The sequence below is a fragment of the Salminus brasiliensis genome, chromosome 21 (assembly GCF_030463535.1).
Source record: "Salminus brasiliensis chromosome 21, fSalBra1.hap2, whole genome shotgun sequence".
In the NCBI taxonomy this organism is placed as follows: domain Eukaryota; kingdom Metazoa; phylum Chordata; class Actinopteri; order Characiformes; family Bryconidae; genus Salminus; species Salminus brasiliensis.
In genome coordinates, this window is record NC_132898.1 from 32,848,925 (window position 1) to 32,865,004 (window position 16,080).

The 16,080-nt window shown below is 43.9% G+C and overlaps 1 protein-coding gene across 6 annotated transcripts in view; it reads right to left on the reverse strand.

Annotated features, from left to right (window-relative positions):
* The window catches only part of plekha6 (pleckstrin homology domain containing, family A member 6), a 153,222-nt gene that overhangs the window by 86,352 nt on the left and 50,790 nt on the right, over window positions 1–16,080 (reverse strand). Inside the window, exon 1 of one of the 6 annotated variants that reach the window (XM_072665528.1) lies at window positions 9,962–10,216. The exons of the other annotated variants lie outside the window; for them this stretch is intronic. Within the exon in view, the coding sequence (XP_072521629.1) occupies window positions 9,962–10,002 (41 nt within the window). The 5' untranslated portion in view covers window positions 10,003–10,216. Of the gene's footprint in view, window positions 1–9,961; window positions 10,217–16,080 lie in introns of those variants that run through there. 6 annotated transcript variants of the gene reach the window in all.

Genomic DNA, 16,080 nt, shown 5'->3' on the forward strand with positions numbered 1-16,080 from the left:
TAGTGGTGGGGGCACCAGCGTCTATGACTGACTGTTATTGCATTATCAACAACTTATAGAGAAAATAACACCAGCTAAATGTGCACATAGTAATCAAACACACCAGCTAAATGTGCACATAGTAATCGTTATTGAGATATAAGAGCTGCAAGGACAGATACGGACAAAAGTATTGGGACACCTGCATATTCAGTCTTTCTTTTGTAATCAAGGCTATTAAATCCTGCTTTTGTTGAGTAACTGTCTCTACTATCCAGAGAAGAAGCCTTTCTACTAGATATTACCACGAGAATTGCTGTGAGGATTTGATTGCATTCAGCCATGTGTTGGATGATCACCACTCCACCTCATCCCCAACTCCGCAACTCATCCCATCCATCATTTCAGAGAACACAGTTCCTCCACTGCTCCACAGCTCAATGCTGGGGGGCTTTATACCCCTCTAGCCCACGCCTGGCATTAGGCAGCATGGTGCTGATAGGTTTATTAATGTTGATCTGCTCCAGAGAGTCCTATTCTATTGGCAATACTTCTTCTCTACAGGGACTAGACAAGCTGTGTCAGCTCTGGGTGCAATGTAAAGTAGTTGACTGCATTCGTTAGAAGGGGCTACTGGATTCTTCAACCATGTTGAAGCGGACCCTAGTAAAGTCCAAGTATTCTCCCCAAGTGTAACTCCATACAAAATCAACTGGAAGTACTTTGTGTGCTTATGCTCTGCTTTGGCTGCCAATGATAATACAACATGCTATTACTTCATCCAAACAGAGCCGATGTCAAAGAAAAGTAAGATATTCCTCTGCTTCCACAACAAACACACTCACACACACTCACACACACACTCACTTGTGAAGGACTGTTCCTATAAAAACACATGTAGGCGGTCTGGAAAACAATATATCAGGTATACGAAGCTCTGGAGTATTAAGTGGACGCTGCAGCTATTTGTTCTGGCTGGCTGCTAACACCCTCCGTTGCCTTGACGAGGTCTCTTAAAGCTACCCTGCAGGACCCGTACTCTTGAGCAACCGCTGTGTCTCAATGGGCGGCATGTGTGGTGGAAGCATACCAGACAGACGAAAAGAAAGATTAAAAACTAGCAATGGAGGCTCCTTTCATGCCCAGAAGGACGTCAACAAATCCCTCAACACAAGAGATGGTACAGGCCGGAGTTGGGGGTCAGGGCTATGAATGCATTCTGAAGCAAATGGGGAAGAAAAAAAACCTAGATTCCAGCTGGAACCAGTCCACCTCCTCGGAAGGAAGCGCCACACGTTCCTGTGCAGTTCGACGAAAACCGAGACATGTCGCAGCAGCGCACCAAACTGGCTTCTAATACCCCCATCATTCCTCTATTAATGCACCACCGGTTCTTTTAATCTGAAAATAACTGCCAGTGCTACATGTGATGGAAACAGAGCCTCGATCAACGTGCATTAGGGCCGATGTTGGATGAAGGAATGAAGGTTTTCAGAGAAACACGACGCACAGAATCTAATCAGTGGGAAGCAAACAAGTGTTACACAATCTGTCAGTCTGCTGAACAAACCAGATTTTAAACATCAACATCACAGTGGTTTTTATTGTCGTGCTCCCTAAGGTTCCTGTTAAGTGGCTAGTTGAGGGCCTGCCAGGGCACTTGAAGCTGGATTGAGCAATATAACATTTATAGTTCACGGTTGAAACATCGCCTTCCTTCTCACAGTTCCAGTTCAGTTCCAGGTGAGGTTTTGTGGAACTAGGCAGAGCTGACAGGGTTTTTAGGTCATTATCTACCTGACAGGGGCAGTGGAGGCTCAGCGGTTAGAGCTCCAGGCTAGTGATGACAGGGTTGTGGGTTTGATACCCACTGTTGGGCCCTTGAGCAAGGCCCTTCACCCTCTCTGCTCCCTGGGCGCTGGAGTTGGCTGCCCACCGTTCTGTGTGTGTGCTCACCTACTCTCATTGGCCAATTTATCAGAAACCTACAACCTACAATGTGAACCCCCCTCGCACTGACCATTCAAGGCATGGACTCCACAAGACCTCAGAAGGTGCCCCGTGGTGTCTAGAACACAGAGACTAACGCTAGCAGCCGATCCATCAGTTAGGTCCCGCCAGGTTGTGAAGTGGGGCCTCCACTGTGGCAACTTTTGACTTTTGGTAGGTACTGACCACTGCATACCAGGAACAGCCCACAAGACCTGCCTGTGCCTGATGTTTTGGAGATGCTCTGTTCTGACCAACTGCAGACCAGATACATTGTGGTTAGGGGCTCAATCCCAGCATTCCCAGCACTGACATCAACAGTGGTGGTGGTACTGTAGACACCTGAGCTACAGTACCCCCCCCCAAACAACCCACCCCCCACAAAGTTAGCGCTCCCCAACTTTTCATTTGAACAAAAGTCAAACTAAATTAAATTCCAGCGTAAATAAAAGAGAGCAGGACTTTATGAAAATGAAGATTATCATATGATCACCCACTCTTTAAACAAAGCTTAGGGCACCCCCCCCCCCAGGTCATTTTTTCAACTCCTAATGGCCACCTGGATTTCTCTACTGTTGCCTAATGCCTTTATCTCCCAGTGAATGAACATAGAGAACCTAATCAAACACACACTTGCAAGGCCCTGTAGTTCCTTGATTGCTTTCCTGGACCTTTTGGTGACCTCCTAGATGACTTGCCACCACAGCACACTTGGGGATATTTTGACAGGCCAGCCACGACTTGCAGATAATAGTTCTCACTGTGGTTTCTTTGGTTGAAGTTCCAAACCCATATAAATGCTTTATAACCCATTACAGACTGATTTAGCTCAGTAGGTTTGATCATCGGTCATGGCCTCGTGTGCTTGTTATGAACTTTGTGGTGACTTTGTGAAACTCTGATGAGGTTTACATTTAACAGGACTGGCTGAATCAGCTGAATGCTATTCTTTAATTATTTGCTTGAGTAACTACGAGTACAATTACTTTTTACAGGACTAATCTGCATGTTGGATAACCTTGCACCTTTAATTAGTAAATGATTAATTGTGTATTTGATCTTTTGTCTTAGTCTTAATCTAATATTACATTTTGATTCGAGATTAAAAGCAAGGAAAACATGGTCGACCACCCTAATAATACCTGCTACATTATGCTCCAATGGTGGTCCCTTTCCTGGGTAAAGTGGGCTGACAAACTGTGCACCAAACGACTGGCTAGAGTCAGTAACTGTAAACTTTTCATAACATTAAATCCACTAAAGTGAAATGAATCACACTGAGGATCTGTTCCAGTGGCTCCTGTACGGGATCTACATATCAGGCAGTAAGTGAACCATCAGTTCTTGAAGGTGATGTGTTGGAAGCAGGAAAAGCAAGCATGATTGGGCATGTGCACATTTCTGAAGCACTTTGACAAGAACCAAACTGGGTCAGAACATCTCCAAAACATCAGGCAGGTCTATGTGGGGTGTTCTCTCCCGGTATGCAGTGGTCAGTCCCTACCAAAAGTGCTCCAAGGAAGGACAACCAGTGAACCAGCGATAGGATTATAGGCGCCCAAGGCTCTCACTGGTGCTCATGGAGGGTCCGCCCAACTCACAACTTACAGGACTTAAAGGATCTGCTGCCCTTTACCCTCTCTGCTCCCTGGGCGCTGGAGTTGGCTGCCCACTGCTGTGTGTGTGTGTGTGTGTGTGTGTGTGTGTGTGTTCACTACCAGATGGGTTAAATGCGGAGGACACATACCACATACCACAGGACACCGTCTTGTAGTGGTCTTGCTTTGACAGGTCTGAGCTATAATGTGATGTGGTCTACTGTCCACATAATATCTGGCCAGTGACAGTGGTGAAGTTTCTGATAAATGTCCAGTGAGCCTGGGTATAATGTATACCTACACCTATCGTTTTAAGACGAGAACATGGCCTAAGACGACTCTTTTCTTGTGTGGAAAAGTAGCAGCTGCCCGCATCCATATGCGCTCTGGAAAGGGGAAAATGAAGTATATCCAAGCTGGTAATATATGAACCAATAAAACACCACCATTGCTGGTGCATTTCAGATGAGTGATGATGATGATGACGTTTTATTTTTTCCATTACAGAATCTAAACCGGAACATGTGCGAAGCCCAAAGCCGGTCCTGCGCAGATAGGGCTGCGTAATTGTGCTGCAGTCAGATTTATGCGCACACATCTATCATGACTAGGTTAAGAGAGGCAAAGGCTCAGCCCGGCTTTTAGTTAAAGGGCTCTGGCTCTACGCCCACGGATAGGATAATTATTTCGCACAATTTCCTTCAAGAGCTAACAGGAACCATACACCCCCTCCAGAACACACGGTGAAGAAAGCGCTGAGTGCACGTGGAAAGTCAAATTTGAATCATTACAGAGAACAAAGAAAGTGGGTTTATAGAATAACGAGAGAGAAAGAATGGACTGGAGGCAACGGCAATCACGAACACGCCCCACTGTGCCAAAGATTAAAAGGAAATCCATCTCGGAAATCAGTCGAGGCCATCAATCTCTACATAGCTCTGGCATGCAGGAAAGAATCAGAAAAAAATCTGTTGCATAAACTTGCAGGATCTTTTGTCGTACCAGATAACGGCAAAACAAAGCAAGACTGATTTGTTTCCCAACTACGTGTAAAATTCAATTGAAATAATTCAGGAAATTCGCTCTAATTCAGGTTTGCTTACGTCCTGACTTCTGGAGCCAGAATAATCTACAACAAGCCTACTGTGCTCAGGAGGCTCCCGCCATTCACAGCTATACAATTACAAGATTATGGCCGTGAGGCAAACACCAGCCTCAGCATTGTGCTAATTAATTAGCTTGGTCATGGGGTAAACACCAAACCAATGTTGGCAAAACAGGAGCTGGAGCTGGAGCATGACATCTGTAGATGCTAAACAAGTGTTAATGCTCTCTTAAGCACTTCTTTGATGAGGGCACTCTGAATCAGACAAAACAAGGCCATGTGTGTGTGTGTGACTATGGTTTGCTTTGAGGTTGGTGGCACAAGAAGCCCTTTATTGTGGATCTGAGGCCGGTTAAGATGTTTCTTTAACGATGAATGCTTGGAATTAGGCGAGGAACATCCTTCTAGATCAGGTCAACAAAGTGACACGGCAACCCAAATCTTTGAGTTAGCTCCTCTGGGCTGCTGCTGGCAGAAGAATATTTTCTCGCACTACTGAACTTTACTGCAGTAGTGTAAAATACATGGACCAGAGTATTACCGCAGGAATGCCATTGAGGAATGCCAACACTCGTTTGAGAATTAGGTGAAGCTTTAATACCTTTTGGGCATTTTATCAAAATCACTAACCAATTTTCTATAATTTGATATCAGCCTTCCTCGTGTTATTACAGAGGAACCTGAGACCACTCTTTGCCTTAATTTGCTTTAAGGGGTTTTAAATATATACAGATATACTGGTAGGTTTTCAAGTATGAACAGCTTGTTTGAGGCCCTGCCAAAGCATTGCTATTAAGTTCAAGTCAGGACTTTGACTCTAAAACAGCGTTTCCCAACCCCGGTCCTGGAGGCACACTACCCTGCATATTTTAGTGGACTCCCTGCAGCTCTGAAAGGGCTGGTTAATGAGCTGATGCGTTGCATCAGGTGTGCTGGGTGCTGGGAAAGCACTAAAGTGTGCAGGGCAGGGTATGTCCAGGACCAGGATTGAGAAACACTGACCTTAAACCCTATAAATATTGTCTGTTTTGGACCACTGTCATGCTGCATAACCCAATCCCCTGTGTATTTGCTGTTGTAAGTGTCTTGGGGTTTCTGAAAAGCATTTTATATGATGGTGATGATGATGGTGATGACTATTACTATTAGTCTGTTGATATACGAAACTACATATTTACGTACTACATTGGTTGTCCAGTTACAGAGGCAGCAAAACATCAGACTAGGTTGCACACTACCACCATGTCTGAATGATGGTTAGATGTCCCTGCTGTGAAACACAGTTTTAGTTTTAAGATTGACACTTTGGACTAGTTTGTCTGTAAACCAACAGATGTAGGGATTGTATTTTGTAAAAATGAAACTGTTGGTGTTTCTATTGGTTGGCAGTATTTTCCGATGAGCTAATGGATGAATTCTAACCTTTTTAATGAATTCTAACAGTTAAAAAGACAATGAGGCAGCTTTCTGGACGATTCACCACTGCACATTTGGGGACATTTTGGCAGGACAGCCAGTCTTAAGAAGACTCACCAATGTTCATGAGGTTCTCAATGGGTGGATAATGATTCTCACTGGGGTTCAGTGATGTTCTACACCCTAGAAATGTTTTTCTATAACCAATTTAACACCCATTTTTTTCAGCGCTGTGTAAAAAGTACGTCACTTTGATACTTTAATATAGATATAGATTAAATGGAACCAGAAGTGGTTTTATAATTTATCTACCAGAGATATATGAAAAAGATCTACCTAATATTATTTTTTTACTCCAATCTAAGACACACAGAGTGCATTAATAATTTCATGACATGTTTTGCATGTGGTGCATTTTCCTGATATTTTACTTATTGCAATATATAATATATATATATATATATATATATATATATATATACCTTTTTCAGTTTTTCCCAATATCGTACAGCCCTATATGGAATCATTTAAATAACCCTTTAACCTTTTAACCCTTTTTATTTTACTACGTTCCTTTCAAGCGCAGTCATCTAAACCCTTTGCTGTAAAACTGGATGTTGCATGAGCTACCAAGACTTTGTGATGCCAAAGACAGTAAAAGAGTTGCAGTAGGTTCGATTAACCTTCCAGAACAGTGGGAAGACGTTGGTGAATAGCTGAATTTAGCGACTGATCTCATCTCTGAACTATTCCAAACCTCCCTTTCCAGGATTAGAGAGGTGAGGCTGCTTGGTCCTGATCTTCAGAGCTCTTGATGAGCACTCACAGCGTTTGTCCCAGGCAGCTACTTCTTTTCAGCTCCAAATACGTGCTTTCGTGATGAATGATTCCAATCCGGCGCAGGCACACGCATGCACAGAGGAGAGGAGTGTTAACAAAGCATTCCTGAGAACAATAACTCTGTCCGACGGGCACTGAACTCCCTGTTCTCCGCTCCTCTCGCACGCCTTGCCTCTCATGAGAGAAAAAGAGAGGCAAACCGGGTGGCATGTTGCCAGCTTACAGCAATAGCACGGTCTCGTGCCAACACTGGAGCACAGAAGAGCTCCAAATCAACACTTGACAAATGCCTTCACCCAAGGAAGTTCTTCTTCCTACACAGCAAGGCATTCATTAAGAGCTGAGCTAGTCTTTCATCAAGCCCTGTCTAACATGTCACGTCGCTCTTATGTGGGCGTGAAGGGACTGACGACCTGTGTGACTGTCAATATCTGCACCGCTGATGTCACCATAGGGCAAGCAGGTGTAGACAGGCTCTGAAGCCTTCAGCTTCAAGGGCCTCTAAAAGGGAGACCTCCATACAAGCATTGCTAAATGGTTCTAGACTTGGACATATGGTTCTAGGAAAAGCCTTGATTTGGTTCTACACTTCAAAGGTTCTACACACTCAACCATCTTTTCTACAAAAAATACTAATATAAAATTCTTAAAGAAACTTTAGGAAAGGATGCTCCTTGTTTTTGGCAGTTTTATACACCGCATGGACAAAAGTATTAGGACACCTGTTCATTCAATGTTTCTCCTAAAATTTATCATATATATTTTTAAAAGGTTTAATAAATAAATAAATAAATCATAAATATATATATACATTATATATAATGTATATTGTTTTTATTTATTTATTTATTTATTTATTTATTTTATTTTTTTTTTTTTTACTAAGGAAAGTGTTTTTCTGCTTTTGTTGGAGTAACTACATCTACTATCCGGGGAAGACTTTCTACTAGACTTTGAAGGAGCATTTGCTGCCCCAACTCATCCCATCCAAAAGTACTGGATGGAGCTTCTCCACCATCATTGCAGAGAGCACAGTTCCTCCACTGCTCCACAGAGTAAAGTAGCTGAATGCTTTCATTAGAACATATACTGTATTTTTAAGCGTGTCGAGACCAGGGCGTTTCATAATTAATTTTTTTTGGCTTTTTTGCTCACTTGTGTTTTTTTTTATATATAATATTGTCCTCCGGCACGTATCGCTGTTCCCGTCAGTCAGCGTTTTTTGAGGGGTTGAACTTTATTGCGAGTGAGCTGTGTTTAAACAAGAGAAATTCCTCCAGTCAAAATACTCAAGGCAGCCTCTGGTGAGCCAAGAAGTAGTCAGGCCTGGGACGGCCTCCTTTATGTCTGCAGTCTGAAGACCACCCTTTCTCTCCAACCCCAGTTTCTGAGCCAAATTTACAGAAACAAACACCGGACCTACGCTACACGTTCCCTTACAGAGTACACTGACCATCAAACGTGTAGATCAGCCAGTTTTCATGTCAGCACTCATCAGCATCCATATCTTTCAGCTTTTAACAATAAAGAAATCTCAAAATCTGCTGCTGATACTATGACGACACTTTGAGGAGTGTTAACAGTGTTGCAAAAATATGCCCAAATTAGTGTAGCAGAAGTTGCAGAGATTTTCATGGTATGATAACCATCTCAGAAAATAACACAGTTTACATTTCTTCCTCTGGTTGTTATTATTGTTAATATACACTGGGATTAAATTAATAATATTTGAATGAATATGTTTTGGTTGTACTGTAGTTTAAGCTTAAAACTACTGTCAAATTAATCAATGAATCAATGAAAATAAATAAATAAATAAATAAATAAATAAATAAAGCTGCATGTGTGGTGAAGCAGATTCTGAAAAGCGTAGGTCCCCAGCTCCACCACACCAGCTAACAAGACGCTTGTGCCAGCCAACGCTGTTTAATAGTGATGAAGGGAGGCTGCACCATCTACCCACCCAAGGCCAACTGTGCACTCTCAGACTCCGGCTGCTGATGACAAAGCAGAATGACCAGGGATTCAAACTTGTGATACAAACTTGTCTGCTGAGCCTCTGAGCTAATCTTTATTTATTTCCAGCTAATAACCATTTAAATTATTCTCATTTTAAATAATCCGCGGATTATTGTCTACATTATTTGGTTGATTGGTTGCTTTTTAAAACTGCTGGGATTCTCCGTCATAAATTTTCACACTGGTATACCTAGCCACAGCTACCCCTGCAACCCTAGCCCAAAGTATTACTTAATACGTGTGTAAAGTTGATGGAACATCTACTGAAGCTCAACAGAGAGCCATAACTCAAGTACAGAGAGTTCATTTGCAGGTCTCAGCAGGTCTCTGAAGTTCTGCCCTCTGCTGCAATTAGCAGCCAAGTTTTATAGGCAGGTGAGGGGCTGAGGTCAAGTTTGCTAGGTGGTCCCTGGTATTTGCCTCGGAGCCTAAACAGTCCTCACCACTACAATCATAACATCTATTTTTAGGGTAGGAAAAGAAATGACTGGCTGATAAACGGAATGGCAATTGACCAGAAGCCTTGAGTATAACAGTCCATTCATTCTCCCATCACTCCCACCTGCAGCTGATAGTAGTGCCAAACGAGCAGCGCGAGGGCTATGCAAACAGTAGAGAGATAGGAACTGCAACATGAGCAGTGGAGCAACCCATGGGGTGTGGACCAGACCTTAACAAGCAGTTATCCATTAACATCAGGAGGTAAATGTTTGAGTCTGAGAAGGTTCTGCACCTTTTTGGGCCTCCTCTGAACATCTCAGCAATTCAGATTCAGAAGCAAGATCTACTTTGCTCTTGCCTTTGTTCTTTTCTGCAAAAAAACCCCAAACAAACAGACAAGACACTGTGCTCCACGCCTCTGTCACTCCCTCTTGTACACCACACACACACACACACACACACACTCCGCATACCTCCACCACCCCTCCAGACACAGTCCGAACAGCGCAGGGTGAAGTCAAAGTGCTGCTAGTAAATCCAGCGACAGTGCAAACATTTCCAAGCACAGACCTACCTCGCAGCTCCCTCGTCCACTGCCTCCTCGCCTTCCATCATCCTACAACTGCTCACTTTCTGCCCCTCTCTCACTCTTTTGTGTTGGCTGCTTAGTGCGCACCAGGACCCAGGGGTCAGTATGAGTGGAATTTCAGCAAGAAGGAGCAGAAACAGTCGCTGCTTTTGAGGATAGTATCTCTCCTTTCTCCTGCTGCTGAACTCACGCGCACATATGGATTACATTCCCAGCAGAGCAGCCAGCTGGATTTAAGCACGGCGGCTCCTGCGCTCCCCTTTCCTTACAACACTCCCACCCACCCCTACACCCCCCCCCCCCCCCCCCCCCCCATCCCAAACACACACAAACTCACACACACCCTCAGCACGGCCCCAGCCTGCTCCCTTTCCTCCACCCCGGCGCTCTACTCTAATCATTAACTCGTACTGGGGCGGGCGCCTGGTGCTTAACCCTTCGGTGGCTTCCTGTGCTATCCTCACCCAGAACACTGTACACTGAAAGAAGGCTGGTTTTACCCCTGTGTTGCCCCCCCCCCCCACCCATGTGCATCCAGCTGGAGGGTGTCAGTAAATATGAAGGGGCACCGGTTCAGGTCTAATGGGCTACAGAAGATTACATAACATCATTAAGCAGAGCTATTCAGCTCTCAGGGTTTGGGTCGTAGGACTTCTAGAGGTTTTTGAGGTCTAAGCATTTACTGATCCTGACCACCTGAGCCCATACGGTGAAGGTGGACCAGATGAACCTATAGTCTGAGAGATTAACGGATTGAAGAGGTGAGATTATCAAGGATTGAAACCATCAGAATCAATCACACTCATGGCTCACGCTGGGGTTGCAGAATATAGAATAAATACTGTACTGTGACTCCCCTGTTATATACAAGTGATTGTGCACTGGTTAAGGCCATGAAAAGCTGGGCTTGGTCGGTGCTCATAGATGCTCACCCAATTACTTTCTCAACACTATATTCTCATAATCTTTGTAGATTAATAACTCACATTTTTTTATACATACTGACTGAGCTCTTTATTAGGAGGACATATACACCTATTCATCCATGCAGTTACTGAAAAATCCCTCATTTTCATTTAATTGTCAAATATCCTATTAGAAATTCAGTGGATAATGATTTTTATTAAACTTTCTGCACAGATTTATCTTAAATTATTGGAGAAGCAAATAAACTATTAATGCACTAACCTTTTTCATACCAAAAGGAAGTGATGAAGCGTTGCTATGCCAACAAACGTCTGTTTCCGGGGGGTTGTGGGGTTTAAATGCAGAGCCTTGCCACTTTGCCATCAGCGTCCAGAGTCAGAGAGAGCACAATCCGAGTGGATAGATGGCACTCTGTCCCCTTATCCTGCTCCATATGTCGTATTGGTAGCAGGTAAAAAAAAAAAAGAGGTGGTGGCTGGCTCCACTTATATCTCCTAGTGTTGGGAGCATTGCTAATGCTAGAGGGAGTCAGCTGGCAGCACCAAATTGGGAGAATAAGAGAAAAATATTAAATAAATAAATAAATGTGCTTATTAAAAGAATATAACTGCATTATTATGCCATATTGTGATTGTACCAGTAGCATAACGTGGTCTTAACATGACAATAATATCGTTTAGCGTAATTATTTATTTGATCATTTATCATGACAGGCCGAACCCTAAGTATTCATTTTAACTTAAATCTAAATTTTGAGAATCAGGCTTTGGTTGAAGCTAAAAGGTGAATGAGTGTGTTTGTTGAAGTCATTTCCTTGTTCAGTCGTTGATGAGGGGTGGGAGGCCCGAGTGAAAATGACAGCTTGAAAGTGATGATGAGGTAACAGCCCCAGAGTTTATTTAGGGGGTATTAGACCCCACACTAACAGCATCGCTGCACTGCATTACAGTGACTGAGCCTCTAACTGGGAACTTGCAGTGCCCCTAAAGCTGACGAATTGGCTCAGAAGTGACACTGGGGACAAGAGCCAGTGCAAAGGCCCTGCAGTTTGTTTAGAAGTGGGAGCAGCAAAATAGAAAACAAGCTAATGAGTATGAATAGTGTATGGCACTTATCCAGAAGGGTGCTCAATTTGGCTTTAAGAGACGACCCAGGGAGCATTTCGTGGTAGAAAGTCAGAGTATGCTGGCATGCAGAGAAACAGGCCTGTAAAGATTTTGTAAATGTCCAGGTTCGGCCCAGGTCAAGAACTAAGAAACGTAGTTAGTGTCCATTTTATGGTCCTTTTTATTGAGCTTTAAGAGCATAGAGGGTTCTGGAGGGTTCTGGAGGGTTCTCCACCTCCATCACGCTTTTGCTGTTTCCCCCTATTCTAACCTCATTTATCAAAAAACGCCAGACTCGTGTCTCTGCTCCTCACTGCCAAAACAAACTCCTTAGGAGTACCTCCCATAACTCATCCTGGCGCCTGACAGCCATCCGTCCGGCATTAGGACCAAGGCAAGCCTGGCTTGTTTTCCTAAATGTTGTCTGTTTGTTCCGGCACAAAGGCATGTCTGTTTTTGAGGAGCCCATCACTGTCCACTGCAAATTCCACCATGACAACTGCCGCTGATCCACGCTGTCACAAGGACACTCTGACTGACCTCCCCAAATACCCCAGCTTCATGACAGGGGGAGTAAGTCAAAACAGGCCGGAATCTCCCCAAAGTCCCTGTTTCTGCAGCATGAACCTGAATGAGGAGTTCATTGTCTAATTGGACATTTCTCTTCTGCTGCATATTTTAAGGGTACGAGAAGTTCACTCCATCTGTCTCGCATGCTGAGTCGACAGCACTGTTTATATACACAGAGAAATCAGAAACAAACTGAGGATAAGAGCCAGGACTGGACAGTGTAAATAGGATTCCAAGTCCAGGCCAGCTAAATCTCTTTTTGTGTGGACATATCTGGACATGTCCTGAGGAGGTGACTAGTGTGCAGTTCTTATAAGAACTATGGACGTATATGTGACTAATTATATAAACACTAGCTCCCCCGACATAAAATTGGTCACCTTGTGTGTTTAAGGTGGTAGTAATTTCAGTCTCCTGCAGATGGCGCTGCACAATGGAGCTATAAATACCTGTGGGTGTGTGACGACATTCACAGATTGAGATTGAGAGGTAGTAGGAGGTGAGGGTCTCGTTGGATGTGTGGGAAATGGGTCGCAAAGCAGATACAGTTAATGATTGGCTAAAAGGAGTGACTGCATGTGGGCGTGGCCAAAGACCATAGTGAATCTGCAGGTGTATGGAAGCATACGGTCATACGGGTCTACCAGCAGTGGCAGAAATCCCAGCCTACAGGAAATTACCCATCATTCTCCTCATTCTTGGGTAAAGACGTCTTGCGTGTCACTCTGCTCCATATGTTAATGGTCTGCAGATCCCTGTGGAGTGTTCTTTCAGAAATTAGTGGTGAAGAACCTGCGCAGACTTCTAGAAGCAGCTCTTGCCTGGAATAGAAGTCACCTGCCGGTGATCCTGTATTAGTGTCGTATTTTGGTCACAATTCTGAGGAGAGTTTCCTGTAGGCTGGGATTTTTGCCACTGCTGGTAGACCCGTATGACCGTACGCTTCCATACACCTGCAGATTCAGCTCCTTTTTTCACACTATGGTCTTTGGCCACGCCCACAAACAGTCACTCCTTTTGGCCCATCATTAACTAATTCCTTTACGACCTTTATTTCTCACACATCCAACGAGACCCTCACTGAACCGCACCACCTCTCCTCAATCTATGGAAACTGAAGTACTAGGCTGATATGGGTCAAACACACCACACTTCTTACAGGCAGGGATCAATGCAAGGATTGAACCCACAACCATGTGAAAAATAATACTTAAATATACAATTAGATAATTAAAAAATAAATATAAATATTATTTATCAATACTAAATACCAGTCATCCCAATATCAGTAAATGCCAGCCGCACTGGGGCACTTACTGTACTTACATTTGCATATACAGGGAAAGGAAATTCGCTGGAAATAAGGCCAACGTTAGGGACAGGTTTGGGATTAAGGTTAGGCTTGATGTTAAGGACGGTGCCTGAGTTGGGATTTGGGAGGGACACTGGTTATTGGGGTGTCCACTCTGTCCCAGTCCCCACAGAGCTCTTACACAGGTGGCTTCTTTCTGCTCTGCTAGCCCCCTTGGTGCAGATGCCAGCTCTGTGCCCAAACACAGAGGGACACAGCAGCTGAATGTATTTGCTCTGGTTGCATAAGCCTTGTCATCGGCAAACACACACACACACACACACATCATTAACATGCAGGTTGTCATGAGGGAGCAAAGTCACTGGACAGGGAAAGGTTACGATAGCTCATCACTGCCTCACAGCAGATCAGTCATGTACATACTATTAGCCTGTATGCTATGGTGTTCCGATACACACATACAAACACACATCAGGATCAACACAGAGGTCAAATGTTCATTTAATTTAAATATTTATATGCTAAATATGGACAAAAGTCTTGGGACACCTGCTGATTACTCATTGCTCCTTCTGAAATCAAGGGTATTAAAAGAGTTGATCCTGTACTGGATGGAGCTCCACCACCACCATCATTCCAGAGAACAACCAGCTCCTCAATGCTGGGGGGCTTTATACCCCTCTAGCCCACGCCTGGCATTAGGCAGCATGGAGCCAATAGGGTCATGATGTTGATCTGCTCCAGAGAGTCCTATTCTATTGGCAGTACTTCTTCACTACAGGGACTAGACAAGCTGTGTGCATTTGCACATCTGTGTCAGCAATGAGTGCAGCTTAAAGTAGCTGAATCAATGCATTCATTAGAAGGGGTGTCCACAAACATCTGTGCTGGCGATGCTTTTACCACAGAAATGTACATTTTGTCGCGTCGATAAAGCAAATATTAGTCCAGGGTTTTACTGCCCACTTCTCAGAAACGGTCAGTGATTCTCAGTTGAGTCCAGCTGTGCTGTCTGCTGGGCCTCAGCACTAAAAGGCTGCAATTTGCTGCTTGAGCTTTCACCTCCTGCGCTATCACCCACCACTCTTCAAGGTCAAGCCACACGCTGGAAATAACTTCAAGCCCTGAAGCTCAGTGTCTTCATCAGGAGTGTGTCAGCACTGCTGTGAAGGTTCCACACACGCATACACACACACACACACATACACACACACACACACACACACACACACATGCACAAAGACAGGTATGCATAAGCAAGCTTGTGTACTTCCTTCAAACATACAAACACACACAGATCCAGGTTTACCTCTTTCACACACACACACACACACACACACACACACACACTGTCTAAACCTAACCCTAATTTTCTATCCATTGCATAATCTTAACCTTCTGTCCACTGTCTAATCCTAACCCTAACCTTCTGTCCACTGTCTAATCCTAACCCTAACCTTCTGTCCACTGTCTAATCCTAACCCTAACCTTCTGTCCACTGTCTAATCCTAACCTTCTGTCCACTGTCTAATCCTAACCCTAACCTTCTGTCCACTGTCTAATCCTAACCCTAACTTTCTGTCCACTGTCCAATCCTAACCTTCTGTCCACTGTCTAATCCTAACCCTAACCTTCTGTCCACTGTCTAATCCTAACCTTAACCTTCTGTCCACTGTCTAATCCTAACCCTAACTTTCTATCCACTGTCTAATCCTAATCCTAACCTTCTGTCCACTGTCTAATCCTAACCCTAACTTTCTGTCCACTGTCTAATCCTAATCCTAACCTTCTATCCACTGTCTAATCCTAACCCTAACTTTCTGTCCACTGTCTAATCCTAACCCTAACCTTCTGTCCACTGTCTAATCCTAATCCTAACCTTCTGTCCACTGTCTAATCCTAACCCTAACCTTCTGTCCACTGTCTAATCCTAACCCTAACCTTCTGTCCACTGTCTAATCCTAACCCTAACCTTCTGTCCACTGTCTAATCCTAACCCTAACTTTCTGTCCACTGTCCAATCCTAACCCTAACTTTCTGTCCACTGTCCAATCCTAACCTTCTGTCCACTGTCTAATCCTAACCTTAACCTTCTGTCCACTGTCTAATCCTAACCCTAACTTTCTATCCACTGTCTAATCCTAATCCTAACCTTCTGTCCACTGTCTAATCCTAACCCTAACCTTCTG